General features: G+C 48.6%; 1 protein-coding gene across 1 annotated transcript in view; it reads left to right on the top strand.

Annotated features, from left to right (window-relative positions):
* Positions 1-22,784, top strand: part of MGAT4B (alpha-1,3-mannosyl-glycoprotein 4-beta-N-acetylglucosaminyltransferase B) — a 53,155-nt gene that overhangs the window by 27,507 nt on the left and 2,864 nt on the right. The window contains exons 2-11 of the mRNA XM_075056842.1: positions 9,281-9,460; positions 10,159-10,299; positions 11,147-11,280; positions 14,071-14,117; positions 16,240-16,353; positions 16,789-16,864; positions 17,242-17,356; positions 18,112-18,242; positions 21,217-21,324; positions 22,291-22,484. Of these exons, the coding sequence (XP_074912943.1) occupies positions 9,281-9,460; positions 10,159-10,299; positions 11,147-11,280; positions 14,071-14,117; positions 16,240-16,353; positions 16,789-16,864; positions 17,242-17,356; positions 18,112-18,242; positions 21,217-21,324; positions 22,291-22,484 (1,240 nt within the window). The remainder of the gene's footprint in view (positions 1-9,280; positions 9,461-10,158; positions 10,300-11,146; positions 11,281-14,070; positions 14,118-16,239; positions 16,354-16,788; positions 16,865-17,241; positions 17,357-18,111; positions 18,243-21,216; positions 21,325-22,290; positions 22,485-22,784) is intronic.

Genomic DNA, 22,784 nt, shown 5'->3' with positions numbered 1-22,784 from the left:
CAATACAGGACAGCAAGACACTTTCCGCTGTGAGTCTGTTCCCGCTGCCCTTAGGTGCAGCTGAGAGCATTTTCCTTGCCCATGCCATGGAAGGACGGCGCATTAGGCAAATGCATCTTCTTTTAAACCGTGCACAGGTTTGCTCGGTCAGGACGGACCACATGTGCAACCTGCCAGCCTTTCCCATTCCCTTTTTTCCCCCTTCCTTTCTACCCCTCACCCAGGTTTGCCTGTGTGATGTGTCCTCTTAAAAATCCTGTGGAGCTGCAATTATTTCGAGGTTTAATGACCCATGATTTCTATAATGCTTTATTTCGTTCACTTTCAGCATGTTTTTATTCCCCAATCAAATAAAGAGTATTAAAAAACCACCAAGAACAAAGCCTTTGCTTTCCATTTGAGAGAAAAATGCTTCGAAAGCTGTATTTGTGCTACACAGGTAAATAATTAGATTGCTAATGAATTAGCTTCTCTTTGAAGACGAAAGCTGCAATGTTCCTAATTAAGTTCTGAGGAGAGACACAGAAATTTGGGGTCTTTATCCCAAATAATGGGCAAAAAAGGGACTGCCAACCCAGATGAGGCTGGGGACCACTGGCTGGGTGCTGATTTGCCCCATCTTGGTCTCAGCCCCGTCTCTTGGTGCCTGTGTGCTTGCAGCACCTTCCAGCTTTTCAACATTGTTTAAATTCCTCATTTCAATGTTTTTCCATGGGAGTGAATTCAGAGAAATAATTTACTTCCTTTGTGCAACACATTTCCTTTTATCAGTTTCAAATTAATATTTGAATTGAATGGTTACTTACTCCTATATTTTGAGACAAGGCGAATGGAAATCTGTGATATATTTTCATTATATCACTCCATTTTATATGCTTTTCATCATGAGCCCTATTATTATGACCATCCTAAGATGAATAATCTCATATATTTTTTTTCTTTCCTCACAGAGCAGGGTTTTTTTTTCAGGCCTTTGATCATTCTCATCATCCTCTTTTAAAGCCCCTTTTAAGTCTGTAATAATACTCCTTTTCAGATGAGGTGAAAACTATTCTGGGATTAGGCAGCATAATTTTAATAATATTATAATCTTCATACTATTATTCCCCATCCTATTCACTAAGCAGACTAACATCTTGTTTGCCTCTCTCTCCATCCCTGTTTTTTTTTTTCCCCCTGGATTGCTGCTGCCTGCAGAGCAGCATCAAGGCACCCTGATGATCAGGTCTTCTTCCTAGTTAATACAGTTAATTAAGAACCATGTGAAAAAATACCTTGATTCCCTTCTGATTAACTTGCATCAATCAGCTTTGGTGCTAATTTGCCATACTGTTGCCTTTTCTTGTGGTCATTTGCTTCTTTTCTGGCTTTGATGAACTTACCTCTGTGTCAGCTCTGTATTTGGCTACTTCACAAATTCATCTCCTTCTCCAGATCCTCACTAAACCTATTAGACAGTGGGTTTAGTACCAATCCATATGGCTTCCTCTTGATAGTTAACCTTTTGCTATGATGAAAATTCACTATTTAATTCCATCTTCTTTTGCTTTAGATCAATGGCAGTATTTGCCCTCTTCCCTTCTCCTCCTCAGCTGTTTTGCAGCAAAATGAATTGCCATCTGATTTCTCCGTCTTGTTAAATCCCTTGAACAGGTTGATAAAACCCCAGGAAAAATCAGAAGGACTAGTTCCTTTTGCAGAAGCTGATAGTTGTTTATACCTACCAGGGATTTCCTCACCCGGCAGCACTTTTGTCTGCGGCAGGATAAAACCCAGGGGATTCGCGGTGATCTCGGAGCTCTTTGTATGGTTCAGTGTGATTCACCCATGGAGCGGGGCTGCAGAAAGATCCTAAACCTGCTCTGCAGGTACATGAGGCTTTTGTTGCCTCCTCTGCCCTGATCCAAGACATCTTAGGCATAGGTGATGGGCATCACTTTGCTTTCCTAATTTCTGAGTTTCTACATTCTTGCTTTGGAGCCTGGATCTCTCCTGCAGCTCCCTGGGGAACTTTTTTGGGTCTGGCCGCAGGTACCCCTGTAACTTGCTCTTGTGGTTCACCATCCCCATAGTGGGAGATCTACTCCGCCCCATCCCTGAAAACTTACTACTTTGGGCTTTAAAAGCAAAAAAAAAAAAGCTTATTTTTGGACGGATCTGCGTGAATGTTGTCTGAACTGGATCTCCAATGCAAACAGGTGCTCCTACTTTGGAATAATAAGGCACAGGGGATATGTATTTTCCTCTCTCCTAAGGACGTATGTGCTGAGACAACGTTAAACTCCAGAGAGGAGACGTGCAACAGGAATATGATCAAAACCTACTGCTGCAAAAAGCAGGAATGGTGACTTAAGGGTGCCTATCCTCCCTGGGTAGAGACCGTCAGTGGAGAGATGTATTGCATTTCTATCTCGTTACGCAGAGCTGTTGAAGGTTGAAATGCTGTTAAATATACCACAGGCTCTTATTAAATGGCTATATTAAAAAAAAAAAAAGAACACCACCACCACCTCCAGATTGCAGCCGGTGGAAGCGCTTGCTTTATTTGAGTATCATTTTTTCAGACAGGCTGACTTTTAATAAGCCTCTTGCGGTGGCTGATGTGGTAGCTCAGCGTGACGGTGGTGTAGTGGGATGCTCAAACCCCGCAGCTCGACCCGGGGGCAGCGCGAGAGCCTCAGCGGCGCTAGGCTGAGCGGCTGGGTGGGCGCTGGCCAGGAAGGATCGCTCCTGCTGCCATTGCCCACCTGGCAGCCAGCACCTTTTACTGGGTATGGAGGTTGCGTACTGGTTTTTGTGACATGCCGTAGACCCTGAATGCTGCAGAACAGTGCTGCCTGTGGTCAGGATAGTGCTTGAGCGCAGGCTCGTGAGTTGGGGCGTAGCAATGGCACCGAGATGGGTATTGGGGTGGTGGTGGCTTTGAAATACGTTATTCGGCCCCGATTCAGGGTAGCACACACCATAAGCAGTGACTGAACTGAAACAAAGTGTAAGTAAAGGGCAGAGGATGGACATAAGGAACTAAACCATAGCTGCTATTTTTTGATGACATTATGCCCCCATCCCTGGCAGTGTTCAAGGCCAGGTTGGATGGGGCTTGGAGCAACCTGGTCTGGTGGAAGGTGTCCCTGCCCATGGCAGGGGGGGTGGAACTGGATGATCTTTAAGGTGCCTTCCAACCCAAACCATTCCATGGTTCCATGATGATGGGGATTCCGGGGCTTGCCCTGTCAGTGGCCGTGCCAGCGCCATCTAACACAGCCCAACTGCTTTGAGCTCAGAAATCCACGTGCCGCCTCCTTCCTTCCCTGTTTCCTGCCCTGCCTGCTGCTCTCCACACCTACAGCTGTTTTCCCAATAATAATGAGCTTTCTAGGGGCACTAAAGACTCTACTTTCCATGTTACTTTCTGTCCTGGTGTTAACCACAAATTATAACATAATGTAATAAAGAAACTTGAAAGCAAGTTTCTTTAAAAAATTTTTTCTTTTAAAACCTTTTTTTCTTTAAAAAAAGTTCAAACAAACATAATAAAGAAACTTGAGGTGTATTTCTAAGCAGTGGCTAGAAAATGTCTGTTTTGACTGAGCATCCAGGTGGTTAGGGGTGCAGTGGAGCTGCAAATGTCGCATAATGTTTACTGAATAAAGTATCTGTGTTTGCTGTGTGGTGATGGCACTGCTGAAATGCTCTTTCTATGGGGACGAATCAGCCCCCAACAGGGTAGTTGCAACTGCTGGAGCCTTTCGGGAGATTCACCCTGCCAGATAACATCCGCTCCCTGAAATCTGGCCTTGACTGTGTTTGATTTGTTGCTTGGCATGTCGGTGCTCAATTCCTTAAGGCAAACTGTGGCTGCATATATCCTAAGCTGCCAAAATATATATGACTTTTAAAGATGAGTCTAAGACTGGGAACAATGGTCCGCAGGCTTATGGAAGGGAAGATGATATATCTCTCATCTTGCTCATCTTATGCGAGCACGGTTAGTGTTTCTTTAGATGTAAAGGAAAAGACTTGCTGAATCTTCATCCTGCCTGGCAAGGGCAGTGACTTTTGGGGGAATTTTGGATGCTGAACCTGGATATCCTGTCTTTTGCTTTCTGCTACTTAAGACTATTTTCGCTGCCACAACTTACCTGTAGCTCCATGTACCCCAGCAGAGTCGCTTCCCGCTTTTGGGGGGATGCTTTGGGGTTTTGTTTATGGTGAGTCTCTAAAGCTGGTCTTTTTTCCTTCTACAGCCATATAAGTGAAGGGCAATATTTTGCTTGTAATGGTATAAAGTGTTTATTGTAGAGTTACTGCTGATCCCTGTGTACCTGCGTGCAAAGTGTCTAACATCCATGTACTACACTAGCCATCGGATTTCCGTGTAAAGCAGGACTAACCTTTTCCTCATCTCAGGAGCTGAATTTAGTTCACTGATATGGCGCGGTAACTCCTTATATCCATTTTAATGGTCTGGTGAAATTCTGTTAGCACAATACCTAATGAATGTTGCGATTCAATCAGGGTAATCTAGAGTGTAATGTGTGGAGCGGTGCCAGCATTATATAAATCATTAAACATCAAAACGTAAAAAAAAAAAAATAAAAAAAAAAATCCCTAATCGTCATCTAACTGCAAAAGCGCCTGTGAAGGGCTGGGGACGAATCCAGACGTGGGCAGCGCAGGTGCCTGGCTGGGACGGGGATGGTGATGAGCTGGGGTGGGATGGTTCACCAGCTTGGTTCCCTGTGCTTCACTGGTTGCGTTTTTGCGTAACATAGATGCTGTAGCAGAGGGAGGGGGTTGTTTGTGTGCTCTGGAGTCCCCCCAGGCCCTTGCAAGTCCTAGAGAGTGAGCGGTTATTAATTAAAGGGGTGCTTTAAATAAAACAAAGGAGCATAGTCATTGCAGAGAAGTTTTCTGTAGACAGTTCAGTTTTCTGCACCAGCTCCATTTGTCTTGTAAACTGGGGACTACACTTTATTTCAGCTATTTTGGCCCTGGGAACTCTTGAGGCAGACAGGTCAAAAGGTGCAGTTGTGCTCTTTAAGCGAAGATTTTATAAAGATAAACGGTTTAGAGGTTTGGGGTTTGTTTTTAGTTTTTAAACAAAGTCTCTTGAAAGTCTTCCTAATGAGAAGCAAATCCAGCTAGCAAAGACTCTGCATTTGCTTTTGAAAAGATTGAATTGGAGGGAAATCTCTGGCTTTGGCCACGGGTCTGCTCTGCTGGGAGAGGTTATCTGTAGAGAACAAAACCAAAAGTAATTGGTCCTGAAATACAGACATGTTTAAAATGCACTGCAGGCTCCCTGGGAGGTTGGAGTGTGATTTGAAAGACTAATGCAGAATACAGAATTGTAACATTCCTGACTGGATATATGGAGAGAGATATATGGATGACCGTGTGAGGTTTTAAGGTGGGGGTTTTATCAGCACTGGTCTGATTTTGTGCCCGTCTGCTGGATTAGGATCAGATAGGTATTTTGCTTTCACTCAAAAAACTGAAAATGGATAAGCAGGGTGGACGCAGATGTCCCAGCCCTCGCCTCTGCTAGCAAACATGGTTTGCGCTTGATAGTCCCTTCAATCAGATGAAAGCCACAGAATTCTCCATCACGGAGAAATCCTTTTTATTAAACGGATGCCGTCTTGGGTGGATGAAAACCTTTGGGAAGGCTGCAGAGCCCACGTCAGGCTCCTGGGGGGCTGCCCCTGAGCCCCGCCGGCGTGTGCCCATCCACTGCTGGGAGCGGAGCCCGCTCAAACCATCCCTGCCAGCTGCTTCACCAGCGGTTCGCGTTGTTACTCGGCCAAACCAGCGCAGGGATCTCGGCTGGAGGCCCCCAGCTAAAAAAAAAAAAATAAATAAAAAAATGAAGCTTGGCAGCTGCGGCTGGGACACAGCCGGGGCGAGAGAAGGGAGCAGAGCTGGGAGAGCCGTCGGTCGGTGAACGATGCTCACCCAGATCGACGATTCCTCCGGCCGCTGTCCCCTCCAGGGACAGACAGACCCCCCCAGATCTGCGCCGGGATGGACAGATGGCGGCCGGTGCTCAGCTGCGCCCAGCGCTGCCTTCTCCGGCCCGCGGAGAGGCGGCTTGTATGAAGCCGCTCGATGCACGCTCGGAGCCTCGCAGCCAGCCTGTTTCTAAAGACAGCTTGCGAAAGACCGTCGAGTGCAAATATTAGGCATGGCAAGGTGAGAAATGGGGTGTTTGCAGGGTGCTGGGCATGCGCAATCTGGGCTGCAAGGCTGAGAGGGTTTTGGTCTCCCAGGTCTGTCCTGCGGACTGTCCCCTAACACCGACTTTCTTTATTAAACCAGTGTATTTTAAGCCCGAAGCAATGTGTTATCTCTCAAGAAAAAGTATGCTGAGTCTTTTTTTTTTTGGTATAGTTATAGCTAGGAGTTTTTGTCCTGCAATGCTTGAATCTGGGGATATTTTAAGAGCTCTGCTGTCTTGTGCTGGGAGGGAATACAATAAATATGTAGATAGGGAGTGCTGCGGCTTTGGAAGGTAAATGAAGGGTCTGTGCTGAACTGCCACTAGCTGAAGAATTCGTTCAGCCTAATTAGCAGCAAATCACTTCTGTGTCCAACCTTGCTTGGAGAGATGGGAGCCAATTGCACCCCCCTTATCCCCTGCTGCCCTCCGTGGCTTTTCAGAGCCCTCCCTGGCTGAGCAGCTGAGGGTTTTTGTGAGGACAGCAGATCTGCATCCACGTGGCATTGCAGACCGACGAATGCAAAATGGCATTACTGGAAGTTCATGGAAAACTGTATGCCCGTCTTGGGCTTTGTCTCAGACTGTTCAAGCTGTCACTGGAACCGGTCACAATCGATCAGCTTTTAAATTTCATGAAATTTTAATTGAAGAATGGAAAGACTACGAAGACATCATAGGACAAGAGCACTGGAAACAAATACAATTTCACTGCCAACCATTAGCCAGAAAAGCAGCAAATGGTTGACTGCACATCACCATTGCAGTCTAATGAAGAGTACAGCTCTTGGCTTCGGCGGGCAGGTCATTAGTGACTGAATAATCAGTGACATTTCCCTTCTAAATCTGACACAAATGAAGTGCAGTGCTCTGGAAAAAGCCATTAAGTGCAAAGCCTTGCCTTTACTCTGCTCCAGGTATTGCAGAACAAGATCTAATGGCAGCCTTTAGCTGTGATTTGGCTTTGATAGGATCCACGGGATGGTCACCCCCCGGTATGCCGAGAGCTAAATGCTTCCAGCCTTACCCAGGCACATCGTGTTGTGCAAAAACAGAAAGTGAGACTTGTTCCTTGCTGGTGTTCACAGATGCAGCCAGTAAAAGATACAAATAGGAAAACCTATAATCTAGAGTACTGGGAAGCTGAAAGGTATATTCTTATGTCTGAGAGGTACCAGCAGGTAAAGGTCTAGCTCATCGTGGAGTCAATTTAAAGCCTGACATCCTCCTGTGAATTCCTGTGGCAGCTCCCAAAGCTGGGTGTTAACCTCTTTTTCTGCAAATTTTTAAATGTTTTCTCAATAGGAGTGGAAAGCGAGCAGCACCGCACAGGAAAAAGGAGGGACTGGTCTTGTTTATATCTATCCCTCGACTTTCTCTGAATAACGTGTTGTCAGATGGACGTAGTAATCAAATGGGTGTAACTTCCTCTGCTCTCTCCCCATGTGCCAGTGGCTTTGAAAATAATGCCGAAAGGTTAATAGGAGCCAGACTGCCTTGAGGGAATCCCTTGTGTTGAAGCAGTGGGTCTTTAAGAAGGTTTTTTTGGGAGGAAGAGGCCCCGTGGAGGAAATTTTTCCTGGGCAAAACTGGGAGCGCTTCCTAGGCATTACCTGGAGCTGGACTGGGAAGTGCTGTTGTCTTGGAAACTCTGTGCTTTGGAGCTGGGTATGTCTGATCATCAAAATTCCTTCGTCTTTTTTTTTATGGGCCCCAAAATAGAAGTCGTCGATGCAGTCAGTCTATCTTTTTTCAATGGCTCTGATTTATATTTAGCCCTGTGTTGAGAAGTTCCAGTGCAGTATTTTTGGTCACTACCTCTCCTGGTCGTGTTTGGGTTAAAGGTCTACTATTCAGTGCATAAATCTGTTTTGGGTGTAGTCCTGTGAGTTATAGCCTTACTGAAAACACATGAGTGACCACAGATAAAAGTATATTTTTAATGAGTAGTTTCATTAATAATGGAGTAGATAATGGCCGGGGAAAGTTCATTAATGGCTAACTGATTCCACTCCCAGCTATTGTATAGTTAGTTCTGGCTGAAGGCTCTCGATAGTTTTATTGCTTAAAAAGGGCATGGTGGTAAGATGTTGTTTCAAAATAGAAAGCTTTATTACCCTATCAAAAGTTTCTTTTTTATATGTTACATTTATCCTTAAGGTGCATATCCAAACACTTGGATTTATGTAAGCATCCAGGCAGCTATTGCCATGTGATATTCTTTATCCTGCCGTGTTTCAGAGCGGTTAGATTCCCAAAATCCCTTTTGGACATTAGAATTTGGGACTGTCTTCCAAAGCTGGAGGAGGTGCTGTCCCTTCCCTTGTCTCACTGCTGAGCAGCATCCCCCGTGCCAGCATCTCGCTTTCTATCACTCAGGGTCATCCGGGAGATGCCCCATGCCATCTGGAGAAGGCCTTTGAGATGCTGTCCAAGGATTCTCCTGGATTACCCACTTGAACGCCCTTTGACATGTGCTCTTAAAACTTTCCTTTGTGTGCCGTCAGGAAACCAAAGCAAGGAGCAAGGCAATTAAAAATATTGATATTCCTTGGGTTTGTCATGGCTTTAACAGGCCATCACCACCAGTGCTTTCAGTTCTTTTTCACTTGACTCCAGTTCTCCATTGCTCACTCCAGCAGTCACCAACTCGCACACCCAAACTTCTGGAGCTACAGAGAGATGCAGAACGTTGCTTGTAAAATTAATGCCAGCAGCTGACTCCCCTTTTCCAAGTATGCATTGAAGAAGAACTACCATGCAACTTATTTTTGCTGCATGCTTTGGTCACAGAGAACCAGGTTGTATTTCTATAAGACCCAGGACCCCAAGTTAAAGAGAAAAATGGGAGTTTTCCAATCTTTTTAATTGTAGATCTGCAACTTAAACTGCCCTCTCTCCAACCCTCTCACCAATGAGTGGGTGCTGGACCACAGCTCCCTAAATCCATGTTTTAAGGATTGAGGAGGTAGGGGAGGTGTGAATGATGGGCATTGCTTTTGTGGCTTGGAACCCTTCAGAGCTCAGAGGAGAAAGTTTCTCTCTGTTTTCCATCCGCAGGTGACGTTGTGGACATCTACCAGCGGGAGTTTCTCGCCCTCCGGGACCGACTGCACGCAGCCGAGCAGGAGAGCCTGAAGCGCTCGAAGGAGCTCAACCTGGTCCTGGAGGAGATCAAGAGAGCGATCTCGGAGAAACAGGCCCTGCGGGATATAAACCGGACCTGGAGCAGCTTATCTGGTGAATAAACAGAGAAGTTGAGGATCTCGGGCTGTTTTGAAGCAGTTACTAAGGAGGAGGTAGAGAGGTGTGCGTGAGTGTGCGTGTGTGCAGGGCTGCGGACAGGACGTGCTCTTCTCTCCCCTGGCGCGAGCAAATTGTGGAGTTCAGAGGAACTTGGGAACCCTTAAACTCCTGTTTAATCGGAGGTGCATATGCATCATTAAACATTGAGATTTGCCTCTGCCGAGGATATTTGCCAATTTGCTTGCTTACAAGTTTGGGGGTTTTTCCCTTGCGAGTCATATATGCTGTTTCCTATGGCTGTATTGAATCCATATGGAAAATGGGTATCCAAAGAGAGGGGAGAGGAAGGAGTTAGACTGGCTGAGCACCCCTTGCCAATTTATTTGTTCTTTTTTTTTTTTTTTTTAAGTTGCTCAGTTGAAGAAAATTGGATCTCTACAGAAAGATCCGATTTGACCTTCATTTGATCTTCATTCTCCCTGCTCCTTCCCAAATATTTTGGGACTTCTTAAAGGCCCTCATGGCTCCTGCTGAACTTTAATTGGGTTTGTGGTAGCATGTTAAAGGTTGGCCTGATTTTTTTATAACCCAGCAGTAGTCTCGGGTGGCCAGGCTGCTCTAAAAAGGCTTTTTGCCTTGCAGTCTCTTCCTACCTACCGTGCCTTGCAATTTATTCCCTTTTCCTTTTTAAGACGAAACCAAGTTAAAACTGTGGAATATCACCAACAAGAATGTGCTGCACCTTCCCACCATCTTCCATCATTTGCCACATTTGCTGTCAAAGGAGAACAGTCTGCAGCCAGCCGTGCATGTGGGACAGGGGCGCACTGGAGGTAAATGGGAATTAGTGCTGCTTCTGGTGCTCTTCCTCACCTTGGTGCCTGTCCCTCCCCTTTCCTCCGGGCCTGGCTGTGGTGTGGATATGAGCAGGACTGGAGGAACGGCTGCATGCGTCATGCAAGCTTCCTTGGTATCGTGGCACGCGGGGTGGGTAAGCCATGTCACGTCTGCGAGTCTACCGGGGAGTGCTGTCTGTGCTCTTGACTGGCACTAAAATGTTCTCGATGCTTCTGCCAGGTGTTTTTTGCTGCTTTTTCCGTCTCCAGAGTGCTCTAGACTTTGCCTGGAACGTGGTCAGGTGAAAGCATAGTTTGCAGGGCGCTTCATGGAGACTCTAACCCTTCTTAGGAGACAGATCCCATCTGGTATAGGACTTTGGTTACTAGATGATTCCTCCCTGCTCCCAAATCCCAACACAACGCCAAAGAGCTGACGTGCCCCTCCTAAACTGAGGTGTTTCTGGCTGTGGGAGGTGTTTGGAGAACAAGAGTGGTCTTGGAGTTGCCGTTCACAGGCTGAAAAGGCCCTTAGGAGGGGGAGGGTTTTGGGGTGTTGCCTTAGACATCAGTCTTTCGGGGAGAAAAGAAAGAGTCTCTCTGACTGCCATGGGTGCCCTGCCAGCCTGGCACACTGGGGTGCTGCTGGTTGGTACTGGGCTGGGGGACAGGAGTATGGGAACCCTACGTAGCCCAGGAACCCACCAACCTGCTGATCACTGCTGGTTTTTAATGACGGAGCGTGGCACCGAGCAGGTGAACCACGAGGCGGTCATGGGAGCGGAGCAAAGTGTCTTGTCCCAGCACACCCCCCTCTCTAAAATCTCTCCGTGGCCCTGGGCAGTGTCCGTCGTGATGGGAATCCCCAGCGTGAAGCGGGAGGTCCATTCCTACCTCACCGACACCCTCAACTCCCTCATCTCAGAGCTCACTCAGCAGGAGAAGGAGGACTCCGTCATCGTCGTCCTCATCGCTGAGGTAAGACGGAGCTTTGCCTGTTTACCCCGTTTCCCTGGCCCCCGTCCCATCCCGCTGTCTGCCGAAATTGGTGCCAAACAGGACGGCTGCCCGCCTGGAGGTCCGCTCTGCCTCTTGCCAGGGCAGATAAGCCCAGCCTTGGGCTGCCGTCCGACCAGGATCATTGTAGAATAATTTAGGTTGGGAAAAACCTTTAAGATCATCGAGTCCAACCATAAACCTAACACTGCCAAGGCCACTGCTAAACCATGTCCCTAAGTCTTTTAAATACCTCCAGGGATGGGGGCTCAACCACTTCCCTGGGCAGCCTGTTCCAGTGCTTGAAAACCCTTTCAGTGAAGAAATTTTTCCTAATATCCAATCTAAATGTCCCCTGGCACAACTTGAGACCGTTTCTTCTCATCCTATCACTCGTTACTTGGGAAAAGAGACCAACACCCACCTCATTAGATGCGTCCTGCCCAAAATCAAACACCAGTTGGACCAGAGAGGGTCAGGATGCGAGCGGGCAAACACGTTGTGTTAGCAGCTGGCAGTGTGGCACGTGTGTTTATCTTTCTGATCTAAATCGTGATGGCTCTTGCAGGGTGCTTGAGTGGTTATTCCCAAAATGTGCTGGAGCAGCCCCATGGCCATGTCCAGGGGAGCTCTCGGACGAGCTCCTGAAGCAGCTTCATTTCTCCGTGTATCTGTAAGACAGCAGTAAACCCCTCTCGACACCCAAGAGCCTGCTGATTTGGGGCTGAGACTATTATGCCTCTTCATACTGGTGTCTGGAGCCTGGAATCAGTTGCTGAATCCAAGGGCTAAAAAGCCTTGATACATTAATCCGCAAGAGCTGCTTTTATCTATGGGTTTAGATGGTTATTTTTCTCCATGGCTTTCCCCTCAGGATTATTTTCTTGAGCTTGAAGTGCATTTGTCTTAATTTCCAGAAATCCGGTGAGAAAGATAAACCTCAGTAGCATGTTACTGGGAGCAGAACAAAGATAAATGTCTGGGTTTGCTGCCTGTTTACCCATAATTTGACATATTGAGTAGCATTTGGCTGTCGAGTCTCTGGCTGGTATTTTGTACAAGGGGAAGGTGTGCTCCGATGGGTGTAGCCCAAAGTGCCCGGGAACGAGGTTTGGTCTTGGCTGTCATTTTGCTTTGAGCCAGGACAGGTTTGATGGCTGTTTTCACAGCAGGTGAGTTACAGCATGAGAGGTTTTAAGCAACTTGACCAGAAATATCTCCTGGTTTGGACTGCAGTAATATTTTCTTCAGTTGACTTGAAAATAGGGTGCATGCTGTGATGGCAGCTCCTGACTTTCCTCATGTCCCTGCAATGAGGGAGGTGAACAACGAATATATTAATTCTGATACCGTGAAGTGCAGGAGCACATACGCCATAGCCCAGTAACAGCGATGGTGGTTGTTGCAGATCACCACCGCTGTCCCTGTCCTCTCTTGCCAAGCTTGCTCTTGTAGCTACACGACGTCCTCCTTCCCTGCAAGCGTCAGCCACCGCTGAGCCCGCTCTGCCTCTTCCCAAAGCATTTCTTGATGTACCTGCACTTGGTGTCGCTTGTTAGGGCTCCTCAGGCACGGGATAAATAGCGGAGAGGGTGGTATGAACCTGGAGCAGATGCTGGGTAACTTGGAGACTCAGGGCGATGAGTGGAGCAACTGAATGTCCCTTTTGGGATGGAGACTTCTCACTTCCAAATGTCACCGCTAACCACTGTGGGTGTCACCCACGGCGGCTGGGCTGTCCAGGAGAGCTGCATGTTTGCTCCCAAAGCCAGGAGCATCTTTCTTGCCCTCGTTTTGCCTGTTGCTGTTTTCTTGGCAGCGCTGGGGTAAGAAATCAGTCCAGCGCCAGGAGCCTGAGCCCTGTTTGGGAAAGGGACCTTTTTCCTTTTGAGAAAACCCTCCCTTGTCACCGTTCCAGCGTGGAAGTGCTGTCCTCAGCTCGTGACACACATTCCTGGCATCTCACTTCTCACCTCTGCCCAGCATCGAGCGCAGCGGCAGCCGGTCCCGGCTTCTGCGATGCTGTGTCTGCAGATCCGCCCGGGACACGCAGTCCCATGATCCGTACGACCGCCCAAAACAATGCCACCACCAGGAAACAGGCACGGTTTTTGCTCCTGGGTCTCCTGCCCTTTGTTCTTGGATTTTGTTTTCCCGGTCACTGTGCAGATGGTTTCTGTCTGGTGACTGTCCCTGTGTTTGCACTTATCTCGCCCACAGATAGCGGCATGCGGCGCTGCTGACCTTTGCCTCCCAACTGTTACGGGTTGCCAGGTTGATTGTGGGAAAAAACTGGGTTTTTTAGGAAGAAAAGCATCGAAACAAACCTGAAATGAAAAAATGCATGCTTATAAATAGACCCCTCTTTTTCACAAAAGGGATGGAGATCCTTTTCTGCCAAGAGTATTCACTTGGATGAAAGCCAGCATGTATAGAGAAAAAAATAAATATCCCAGAAGTTAACACTTTGTGCAAATGCTTGGCACTGGCAGGGGCAGAAGTGCCAGGAGAGCATGTGGGGAAGATGGACAGGGTCTTGAGTCCTTTGGGGTGGATTTTGGTGTGTGATGCCTTTGGTTAACACTGGCCACAAAGGAGGGTTCCTAGGAGTCCATTAGCATGGGGAGAGCAGTTAAACTGAAAAAAAAGGAGACGTGAAGATGGTACAGAGGTGGTGACAGTACCCCCGCGGTGTGTTCAAGGTGATTTCTGAGCCACAGGGGGCACAGGCTGAAGCTGAAGGATCTAACACTGCTTATCTTTTGTTTTCAGACAGATCCGCAGTACACAGCTGGAGTGGCAGAAAATATCAAAAACTTGTAAGCACTTCCAAATGACTACAGCGGTACGGTCTGTGCCTGTAGCAAGGCCAGGGAACAGCTTCATTAAGGAGAAAATACACACTTTTCTGCTTCCCTTTTTTTGTTTTTTTTTTTGTTGTTGTTGTTGTTGTTTGGGTTCTTTTCTGTTCTTAAACTCTGGGCTGTCTTTGTTATTGCTGCTTCCACTTTCTGCTTGTTCTAAAATCCATCCCGTATGTAGCTTCCAGTAGGCTGCTTTGTGCTTGCAGTATTTACCACACACGGTCATGCTGGTTCATTTTGCTCTTTCTGTCCTGTGGCATTGTGAGAAGATGGATTATTTAGATTTCCAGTGATCCTGGCAATTTTTTCTGTGTCTAGTGCAGCCCTCTACCTGCTCTGAAGAGTCAGAGCAACTGGGCAGTGTGGTAAGCACGCCCAAATGCTCCTGCCTTCTTTTGCTTTAAAATCCATGATCCATTTTTCTTCCTGCTCCAGCCTGTTTGTTTTTCCCTTGTTCCAGGCGCTAGTTACATTTGTCTCTTATGCTAGCTGCTATTTATGTCCTGGAGTCTTAGTGGCTTTTGCAGCTTCATCTGTGGCAGTTTAAGCAGAAGCCAGTGACGGATTATTAACCGTGCGCCGGTCCAGGCGTTAACAGCATCCGAGCTCGGAGGCAAAAGAAAAAGGTGGCGAGAGAAGAGGCTGTGACTCCCGTCCAGCTCCTGCGATTGCGTGTTTCCAAAGGCTCGCAGTCGCCATAAGAAGGAGATGCAAAAGGGCAGCACATCCTCCCGGCGCCCCACGTCCCGAGCCAATGGTGGGAGAGGGGCCGGGATGCGCGTGGGGAGGGTTGTGTTCCCGGGCACTTGCAGAAGAGCTGAAACACAGCCCTCCATCTTGCTGTGCAGGAGCTGGCAGAGCTTTCCTCCTCCTGCCTGCTGGCAGGAGGACGCACTTATCGGGGGATAATGGACCGATTGTCCGATGGATCCTGATGAAATTACTGGGTGCTGCTGCAGAGAGTGCTTCTGCATAGAAGGCCTGAAACTTTAATTGACTTAATGATTTGATTTCTTGCTGTCCCCCCCTCGCCAGTGCCTCCTGCCCTTCCCTGATTCACTGAAATTATTTGTCTTCCAAATTGAATTGAGGTGGTGTGGGGCCAGGGCAGGCTGAGCTCATATCGCAGGAGGGAGAAAGCCGTTGCTGCTTTGGTACAGGTTTTATCAGCTCAGTGAGAAGCTTCTGTTTCACTGCTGCCTGAGGAAGGGAAGATTTGAAAATGTTAGCTGAAAATCTTGCCAGTCCCAAGAAGGGAATAAGGAAGGGAAAAATAAGTGAGAAGTTTTTGGCAGTCTCGCCGCTTTGTCTCCCTCTGCCCCATCTCCTGTCCTCCAGGCTCTACAAAAACAAAGGAAGTCAGCCTTGCACCAAATGTTCTCAAAAAGGCAGTATAAAAATAACTGGTTTTCCCGCTTATCTCTCACAGTTACAGTAACCTCTGGGTATTGCTTGCAAGGCTGTTGTAGGTACCTATTTTTCAGATGGGTGACATTTTTTTTGAGTTTGACTCTTTAAAGGATTCTTAACAGCATCATAGGGAAAATAGATGCTGATTTTATCAGCATAAGGGAACGAGGTGGAATTCCTGCTGGCTGTCCTAACTACTGCACAGCAGTGTTTTAAGTAACTTATCAGAAATGCATAACATAATCTCTGCAAAATGGCTTTTAATTACTGATGCATTTGGAAAATCTCTAAATGCCGGTAATACCAGCAAGTCCTTTCTTTGGTGCACCAGTCTGCAGGTCCGTTTAATCCTGTAGAGAGTACACGGTGCTCGCGGCTGGTCCTTAAAGCTAACCCGTATGTGCGTGCGGGAGGGAGGAGGGATGCTGGGCGAGGGAAGCACACGAATGTGGGGCTATTAGAGACCATGGGAGGGAGAGAGCAGCTTTAAAACTCCTGCTGATGTCCTTCGGTGAGGCCTAGAAGCGTACTAGCTACTGGGGAAGTTTTATCTTAGAGGCTGTATTTTTTGTTTGGTTCTGCGGCTCCGTGTTTACCTAGTGATTTGGTCTACAAAATGGTGTGTCAGACATGGAGGTATTTGTTTACTGCTGCTTTTCTCCCTCAGATTCCCAAAGGAAATACACTCAGGTCTCCTGGAGGTAATTTCCCCATCTCCGCATTTCTATCCTGATTTCTCCCACCTGCGGGAATCCTTTGGGGACCCCAAGGAGAGAGTCAGGTAAGAAGCAATGAGCTTAAAAGCAACCAAGCTCTGAATTAAGTAGCTGCAGCACTTTCCCACTGACTCCAGCCGGGAACACTCTTCTGCAGGGCCAGGTGAGGCCCTTAAACCTGCTTTATCCAAAAGCTGGAAAGACTTGGGGGACGGGGGGTATGAACTGGTGCCAGCTTTGCAGGGCTTGCTTTGTACTGCAGTGTTTCTGTCACTGAGCGAGGGGGTCATTTTACCCCTGGTTACATTCATTTTGGAAGTCCCTGAGTTTTCCGGTAACTCTTAGCTGACCAGTTGGAGACCAAAAGGGAGAGGTCATATGCCATCCCCTCCTCCAAAAACTGTGTCCCCTTCCCGGCTTAAACCCAGCCTCGGCTGGCTCCCCCAGCAGCCCGGTATCCCAGGAGAGATCGTCGCTCCCATCGTGTTTGTCTTTTGCAGGTGGAGGACAAAGCAGAACCTTGACTACTGCTTTTTAATGATGTATGCCCAGTCCAAAGGCATATATTACGTGCAGGTGGGTTTGGTGCTGGGGGTGGAGGGGAGATGGGTGTACCTGTGAGTTCACTGTGGCTCGTACCCAGCTGAGAGTGGGCAAAAAGCACGTCCCGTTGTGTGATGCAGCAGAGTGGGAGCAAGTTTTAACCAGATAGGTTCAAAAGCTAGGTTTCTAAGATGCTTTAGACTTGGAGACCTCCTGCCTAGGGAGGGCAGGAATCCTTGTTTCGTTTACCTGTTAGATTGGCTGAGAAAAATCTGCTTGGAGCATATTCCGAAATAAACTAGGTCTGTGCCAAAGCCTTCCTCCGGTCTACGGCGTGATTGCTCTGCACAGAGAGGCTCTTAGTGGAACCTGGATGGATCATTGGCACTGAGTGTCCTTTCCTCTTGCAGCTGGAGGATGATATTGTGGCCAAACCAAACTATCTCAGCACGATGAAGAACTTTGCCTTGCAGCAGCCCTCCGAGGAGTGGATGATCCTGGAGTTTTCTCAGCTGGGGTTTATTGGTAATGTTCTCCCCGGCTTACCCCAGTCCCGTCAGGCATGGGCACAAGTGCCCCCTGGTTCTTGCAAACGCTTATGCTCGTGGTCCAATGAGTTGTCCCCATAAGATGGTAAAATACTCAGACTTGATCCCTCCCTGTTTTTGCAATGACCCCTGTGTTTGCACAGGGGAGAAAGTTCCTCACAGCTGGTACTGCTGATACTCACTTTTAATAAAAATAAACCTGGTCGGTGGCCCAGCCGACAGCCAAACAGCTTAGATGTGACCAGTAGCTTTTAGGCTGGATGGGATCTGGCGTTGCCTAAGAGTGTGAAAAAGGAAGTTTGCATCAGCACAGAACTATTTTGGGAACAGCAGTACATGGTTGCAGTAGCAGCTTGATCTGTTGTTTTGGATACTGGTTTGACTGGCTTAAAACTTGTAGTTTTGGGGGCAGGAAATGGTCTGTCCTGCAGCTGGCTGAATGTTTTTCATCCTTATTTCTCCCTGCTGAATGGAAGAGTTTTAGACCTTTTGATACTGTTGTGACCTGTGAGACACTAATGCTTTCTAGTTCTGCAATGAATATTAAATCCGGAACTGTATTAGCAATGCTGGCAGTACTGGTACATAAAACAGAGCTGCACGCTATTTCCTTTACGTAGAGAGATGCACACATCCAACCTCCACAGCCCAGTCTCCCAAGTTTTTTTTCTTCCCAGCTCTGATTCTTGACCATTTCATACCGTAGCTGCTCTCTCTTTCTTTGTGCTGTAGGAAAAATGTTCAAGTCTCTGGATCTGAGCTTGATTGTGGAGTTCATCCTGATGTTCTATAAGGACAAACCCATTGACTGGCTGCTGGATCACATCCTTTGGGTGAAAGTCTGCAACCCCGAGAAAGATGCAGTACGTAAACAACTTCTGTTGAAGGGAAACCTTCTGTTTTGTGTGAGCAAATGTACGCTTGGTCTGTGTCTCCAGAGGATCTTTTCTGTGAGCTTTGGTGGTAACTGACTTTGCACCGAGCCGTGCTGTCCCTGTGGAGTGTGCTGCAGGGTGTCCTTGCTGATTGTGTAAGCAAAGACCTGGGAGTTCAGGCTTTTGTAGTCTGCAGCTGCCAGAAAAGGCATTATTTCTGCATCTAAGCACTAACAGGGTATTCCTCCTCCAGTCCTACTCTCCAGAGGAGAGTAGCTGTTCCCCATTCTTCTGTGCTGTTTTTTTATTCCGGTGTGCTTCTCTCCCTGAAGCCGTTCCCCTGCTCGCTGACTATAACCCCAGAATAACTCTTTGGCTCTGGGCTCATGTACCGTACCCACCTGGAGCACACACGCAGGCTGCCCAGAGAGCTCACCCCAGATGACCCAAGAGCAAGCCCGCCGTGCATAGTGTGCCAAAATAAAGCCAGAGCCCACAGAGCTCTTGCTGGGGTTTCTAGGGGGGTGCAGAGGGGTGAAACGGGCTCTGTTTTCCTGCTGCCATCTCGTTTGCCTGCACAAAGCCTTGCAGACAGCAGCACAGAAGCCCCCGTGCCCTGCGGAGGTTGCGTTTGAACTCCCGTCGGCGGCAGCAGCAAGGGGCTAAAGCGAGTGGGAAGGGCAGAGGAGGAGTGTGTGTGACAGCAAATGTAAGATGAGCTCACCACCAGATACTCTCCTGTCTCCTCTCTGAACATACTGTATTTACTCAAATGCTCGTTCGCCCTCCTCCCCCGGCAGAGAATGAGCAGCGGAGTCCCTGTGCAGAGCTTGAAGCCAGTCGCTTCGGATGGGCCTCGTGGCCACAACTACTTTGTGGAGGCAAATGCCAGAGCAAGTGGTCACTCTGGGGATGATAAATACTGATTTCTGTGTTGGGGGGGGACGACAGGGCATCCTCAGGGCTCTGCAGAGTTGGGGCAAGGATGTGATTGAATTTGGCCGGATCCCTGGCAGAGGCTGTGATGTCAGCTCCAGTCCCCCGGGTGCAGCAGGACCAGTCTCAGATGATGTCCATCGTGTCCTCCTGGCAGTTCAAACCGTGTGCTCAGGTGTGACAGAGCAGTCCCCAGGCCTGTCCGGCAGCCCCCGGGGTCGTCACAGCCGTGGGCGAAGGCGGGGTGGTGGGATGCTGGGATGGAGCTGGGAACCATGCTGCTGCCTGTGCTCCCCCCCTTCAAAATCTTCAGCTTGAGCATTGATTAAATGCAGATCCTGCTGCGCAGGATCATCTTCTTAGCTCATCTTCTTCGCTCATCTTCTCCTACCTGGCGGAGCCAAGGTTTTCCCAGGGGAAACTGCAAACCTCTTAAATGTGTTGCCTTTTTAAAAATTAACCTACTTTCTGCGTGGATTTCTGGCTCCTTTCCCCCACTGTTTGCATGATTAACTCTGCACAGCGCCCTTTCAAACATGACTTTCCCTTGTAAATCCCACTGTGCAGAATCAAATTGGTAGTGGGGAGGATTTGTCTTTTTGATTGAAAGTTTGTTTGACCTGAGCTTTTCGTAAGCGCTTTGCCTGCTCTGGATATATTCTGCTCTTTCTTTTTTAACTAATTTTAGATTTACCTGGGGTAGAGCTGTGTGAAAGGATGACCTTCTTACCACCAACTGAGCCATTCCCCCTCCTGGCTCTAGTGAGACAACGCTGCTTTCAGCAAGTGCTTCTTTAGCAGAAGGGGAAAACGGGAGAAAGAGAAATCAGGAGATGCTGTACCTCCCTCTGTTCCCCTTTCTCCTTCTCTCCCCATCCAGAGTGAGATCAGACCTGATAGGGTTGCATCTGGGTTTGCTGGCAAGGAGTAGGGTCTCTGCCATTACCAGGGCTAGTTTTAATTTTCTAATGTAACGTGAGCTGGATTAGGGGATTATCTCCTCTGCAGCTCGCGAGGGTCATGCCTGGAATTTCCCAGCTCCCGGCACGGTGGCGGTGGCCCGTGGGGGCAGCCCGTGGCGGGGGCTCGGTGTGGCTGGCTTTCCCCACTGCGCCCTGCCTGGTGCCAGGCAGCCGGTGACGCAGCGCCCGGCGGTGGGATTTCTGCCGGGGTTTCTCTTGGGTGGGAGGCTGCAAGAGCAGATGGTGGTAGGGGTGTGCATGCATTTCTTTTCTTGGAAAAAGCAAAAGTCGGAAAACAAATGCCCTCTCCCTCTGGTTTTTAACCCTGTATTTTTGTTCTGCTCTCCCAAACTGAGAGAAATGAACTATTTTTAAAATGTTGAGTTCTTGTCTTCACGCTCTCAGTGGTTTTCCCCTTTGTCCTTTATTCCCTCTCTATCATCTCTCTCCCTCCACCCCATGGAAAATTACTGGCTGCATCGGAGTTGCATCTCCAACTTTATTTACATGGTGGGATGGGCGTGAAACAGCCCAACAGCTTTGACAATGGCACGTGCCATACATCTGCTTAATAACACCTGCCAACAAACTAAAAACTCTGCCTGTCTGCAAAGAGCCTACACTTGCTACCTGTTCACTTAGGCTCTGAATCATCCCAGGACTGACTTACCTTCAGACATCGGTGATCCCGAGCTCTGAGTTGTAGGAAAAAGGCTTTCCCAATAAGCCAAGGACAAAAGAAACTAAATTCTCTGGCTGTCCCTACCTGACAGCACAGAGGAGATTTGCTCAGCTATGCTTGGCAAGGAGAAATTTGGCACTTAAACCCGGGCACTCCGGCTGCCCAGCAGAGCCCAGTGGGTGAGCGGCCAAGAGTCATGGACAGGTTCCTCCAGAGTTCGGTTAAATTAAAGCCAAATTAAAGCCAAAACAACACAGACAGGCATAAGAGATGGAGACACAGGGGTGTTTATCGCTCCTTGTGCCCTTCTCCGTTCTTTTCGTGGGTCACAGCTGACCGCAGAGGTTTAAGCGTGGGGCTCTGCGGGATTGTCTCGTTTCAGAAACACTGCGACAGGCAGAAGGCAAACCTGAGGATCCGCTTCAAGCCCTCCCTCTTCCAGCACGTGGGAACCCACTCCTCCTTGGCTGGGAAGATACAGAAGCTGAAGGTGGGTATCAGCTGCCTGTCTAAGCTGCAGATGGCCTTTCTGCTAGACCTGGCCTGCGGGCACCCAGGAGCTGGCCGGTTTTGGGGTGGGAACATCAGTGACAGCGACCGGTGGGACAGTGGCAGCTGGATTTCTGTGCAGTGGTTGCGTTTTGTTCTGAATTACAGTGAGCTCGTGGAGCTCCTGCTTCTCAGAGTGGCAGTGACGTGTACCAAGAGTCGCTGCAGGCTTTTAAGCCTTGGTACTGGCCCTGGCCACTCTCCCTGAGTGCCAAACCATGGTCTGGGTGTGATTTCAAAGCATCGACTCAAAAACCCTGGAGAGATGACTCCAGGGTTGGTCTGACTTCCTTCCCACCCCTCTCCTTGTTCCTGGGATGTGCTGATTGATAGGCGAACTAAACCTTGCTGTGAAAGAGCTTAAATTGTGTGTGTGTGGTTAAACATCAACAAAATCGAGCTTCCCACAGCTGCATGTGCAAGATCTGTGGACACACATCCCTGGGCTGTGCTCAGTCCCGTTTACCTGGGGATCAGACGGACACAGACGTTGTAATCCAGTTTGCCTTGCAGTGCAGTGTTCGTCAGGCCATGTAATCCAGTTGTTTTATGCTATCATCAGCTTCCCAGCCACCTTCTCCTCAGGTGTAAGGACTGTTTGCAGAGCTCCCGGGGCAGGGACACGTGTTCGGGGCCACTTGGACAATGAAGGGCTCTTTGGTGCTGGATCAGAGTGCAGAGCAGTGGTGCTGCCCTGCGCTGCCTCTCCTGGAGTTGTGTCCTCCTGCGATCCAGCCGTGCATTGCCCCGTCTGGTGCCTTCCCCAGCTCACCTCCACCCCTCATCCTTCTACGCTGTGCAAACTGAGAGCTTTTAATTTGCGGTGCCTTGTTGCCGGGACCCCTGTTCCTCACAGGCGAAAGCAGCTCATGACCCTTTTCTGCCCTTTTGCTTTGCGCTTACCAAGGACAAGGACTTCGGCAAGCAGGCTCTGCGGAAAGAGCACGTCAACCCTCCTGCGGAGGTGAGCACCAGCCTGAAAACCTACCAGCACTTCACCTTGGAGAAGGCTTACCTGCGGGAGGACTTTTTCTGGGCCTTCACTCCCACCGCTGGAGACTTCATCCGATTCAGATTCTTCAAACCACTCCGCATCGAAAGGCCAGTGCTTGAGGGGATCAGCGGGGCGGGGGACGTGGGGACAGCCTGGAGCATGTGGAGACCCTTCCCTTTTGCTTTTCTGGCTCATGTTGAATTTCTTGGCTGTCTTCTGCTTGGCTGCCCAGGAGGAGGGAGCAGTGCTCTTCCAGGAGGAGGATAACCTGACCTTTTTTTTGGTAGGGCCATGTTTGCTGGAGCCCTTTGCTTTCCTATGCTTGTGAGCAAGCCATGATGTTGCTACTCTGGTGCAGGTCTCCTTACAAACCATGTGCATGTGGGGCTTTTTGAGAAGGTGCCTGT

Source organism: Buteo buteo, chromosome 24 (assembly GCF_964188355.1).
Source record: "Buteo buteo chromosome 24, bButBut1.hap1.1, whole genome shotgun sequence".
NCBI classification, from domain to species: Eukaryota; Metazoa; Chordata; class Aves; order Accipitriformes; family Accipitridae; genus Buteo; species Buteo buteo.
The sequence above is the reverse complement of the archived record's forward strand: the minus strand, read 5'-3'. Positions and strand labels throughout refer to the sequence as shown.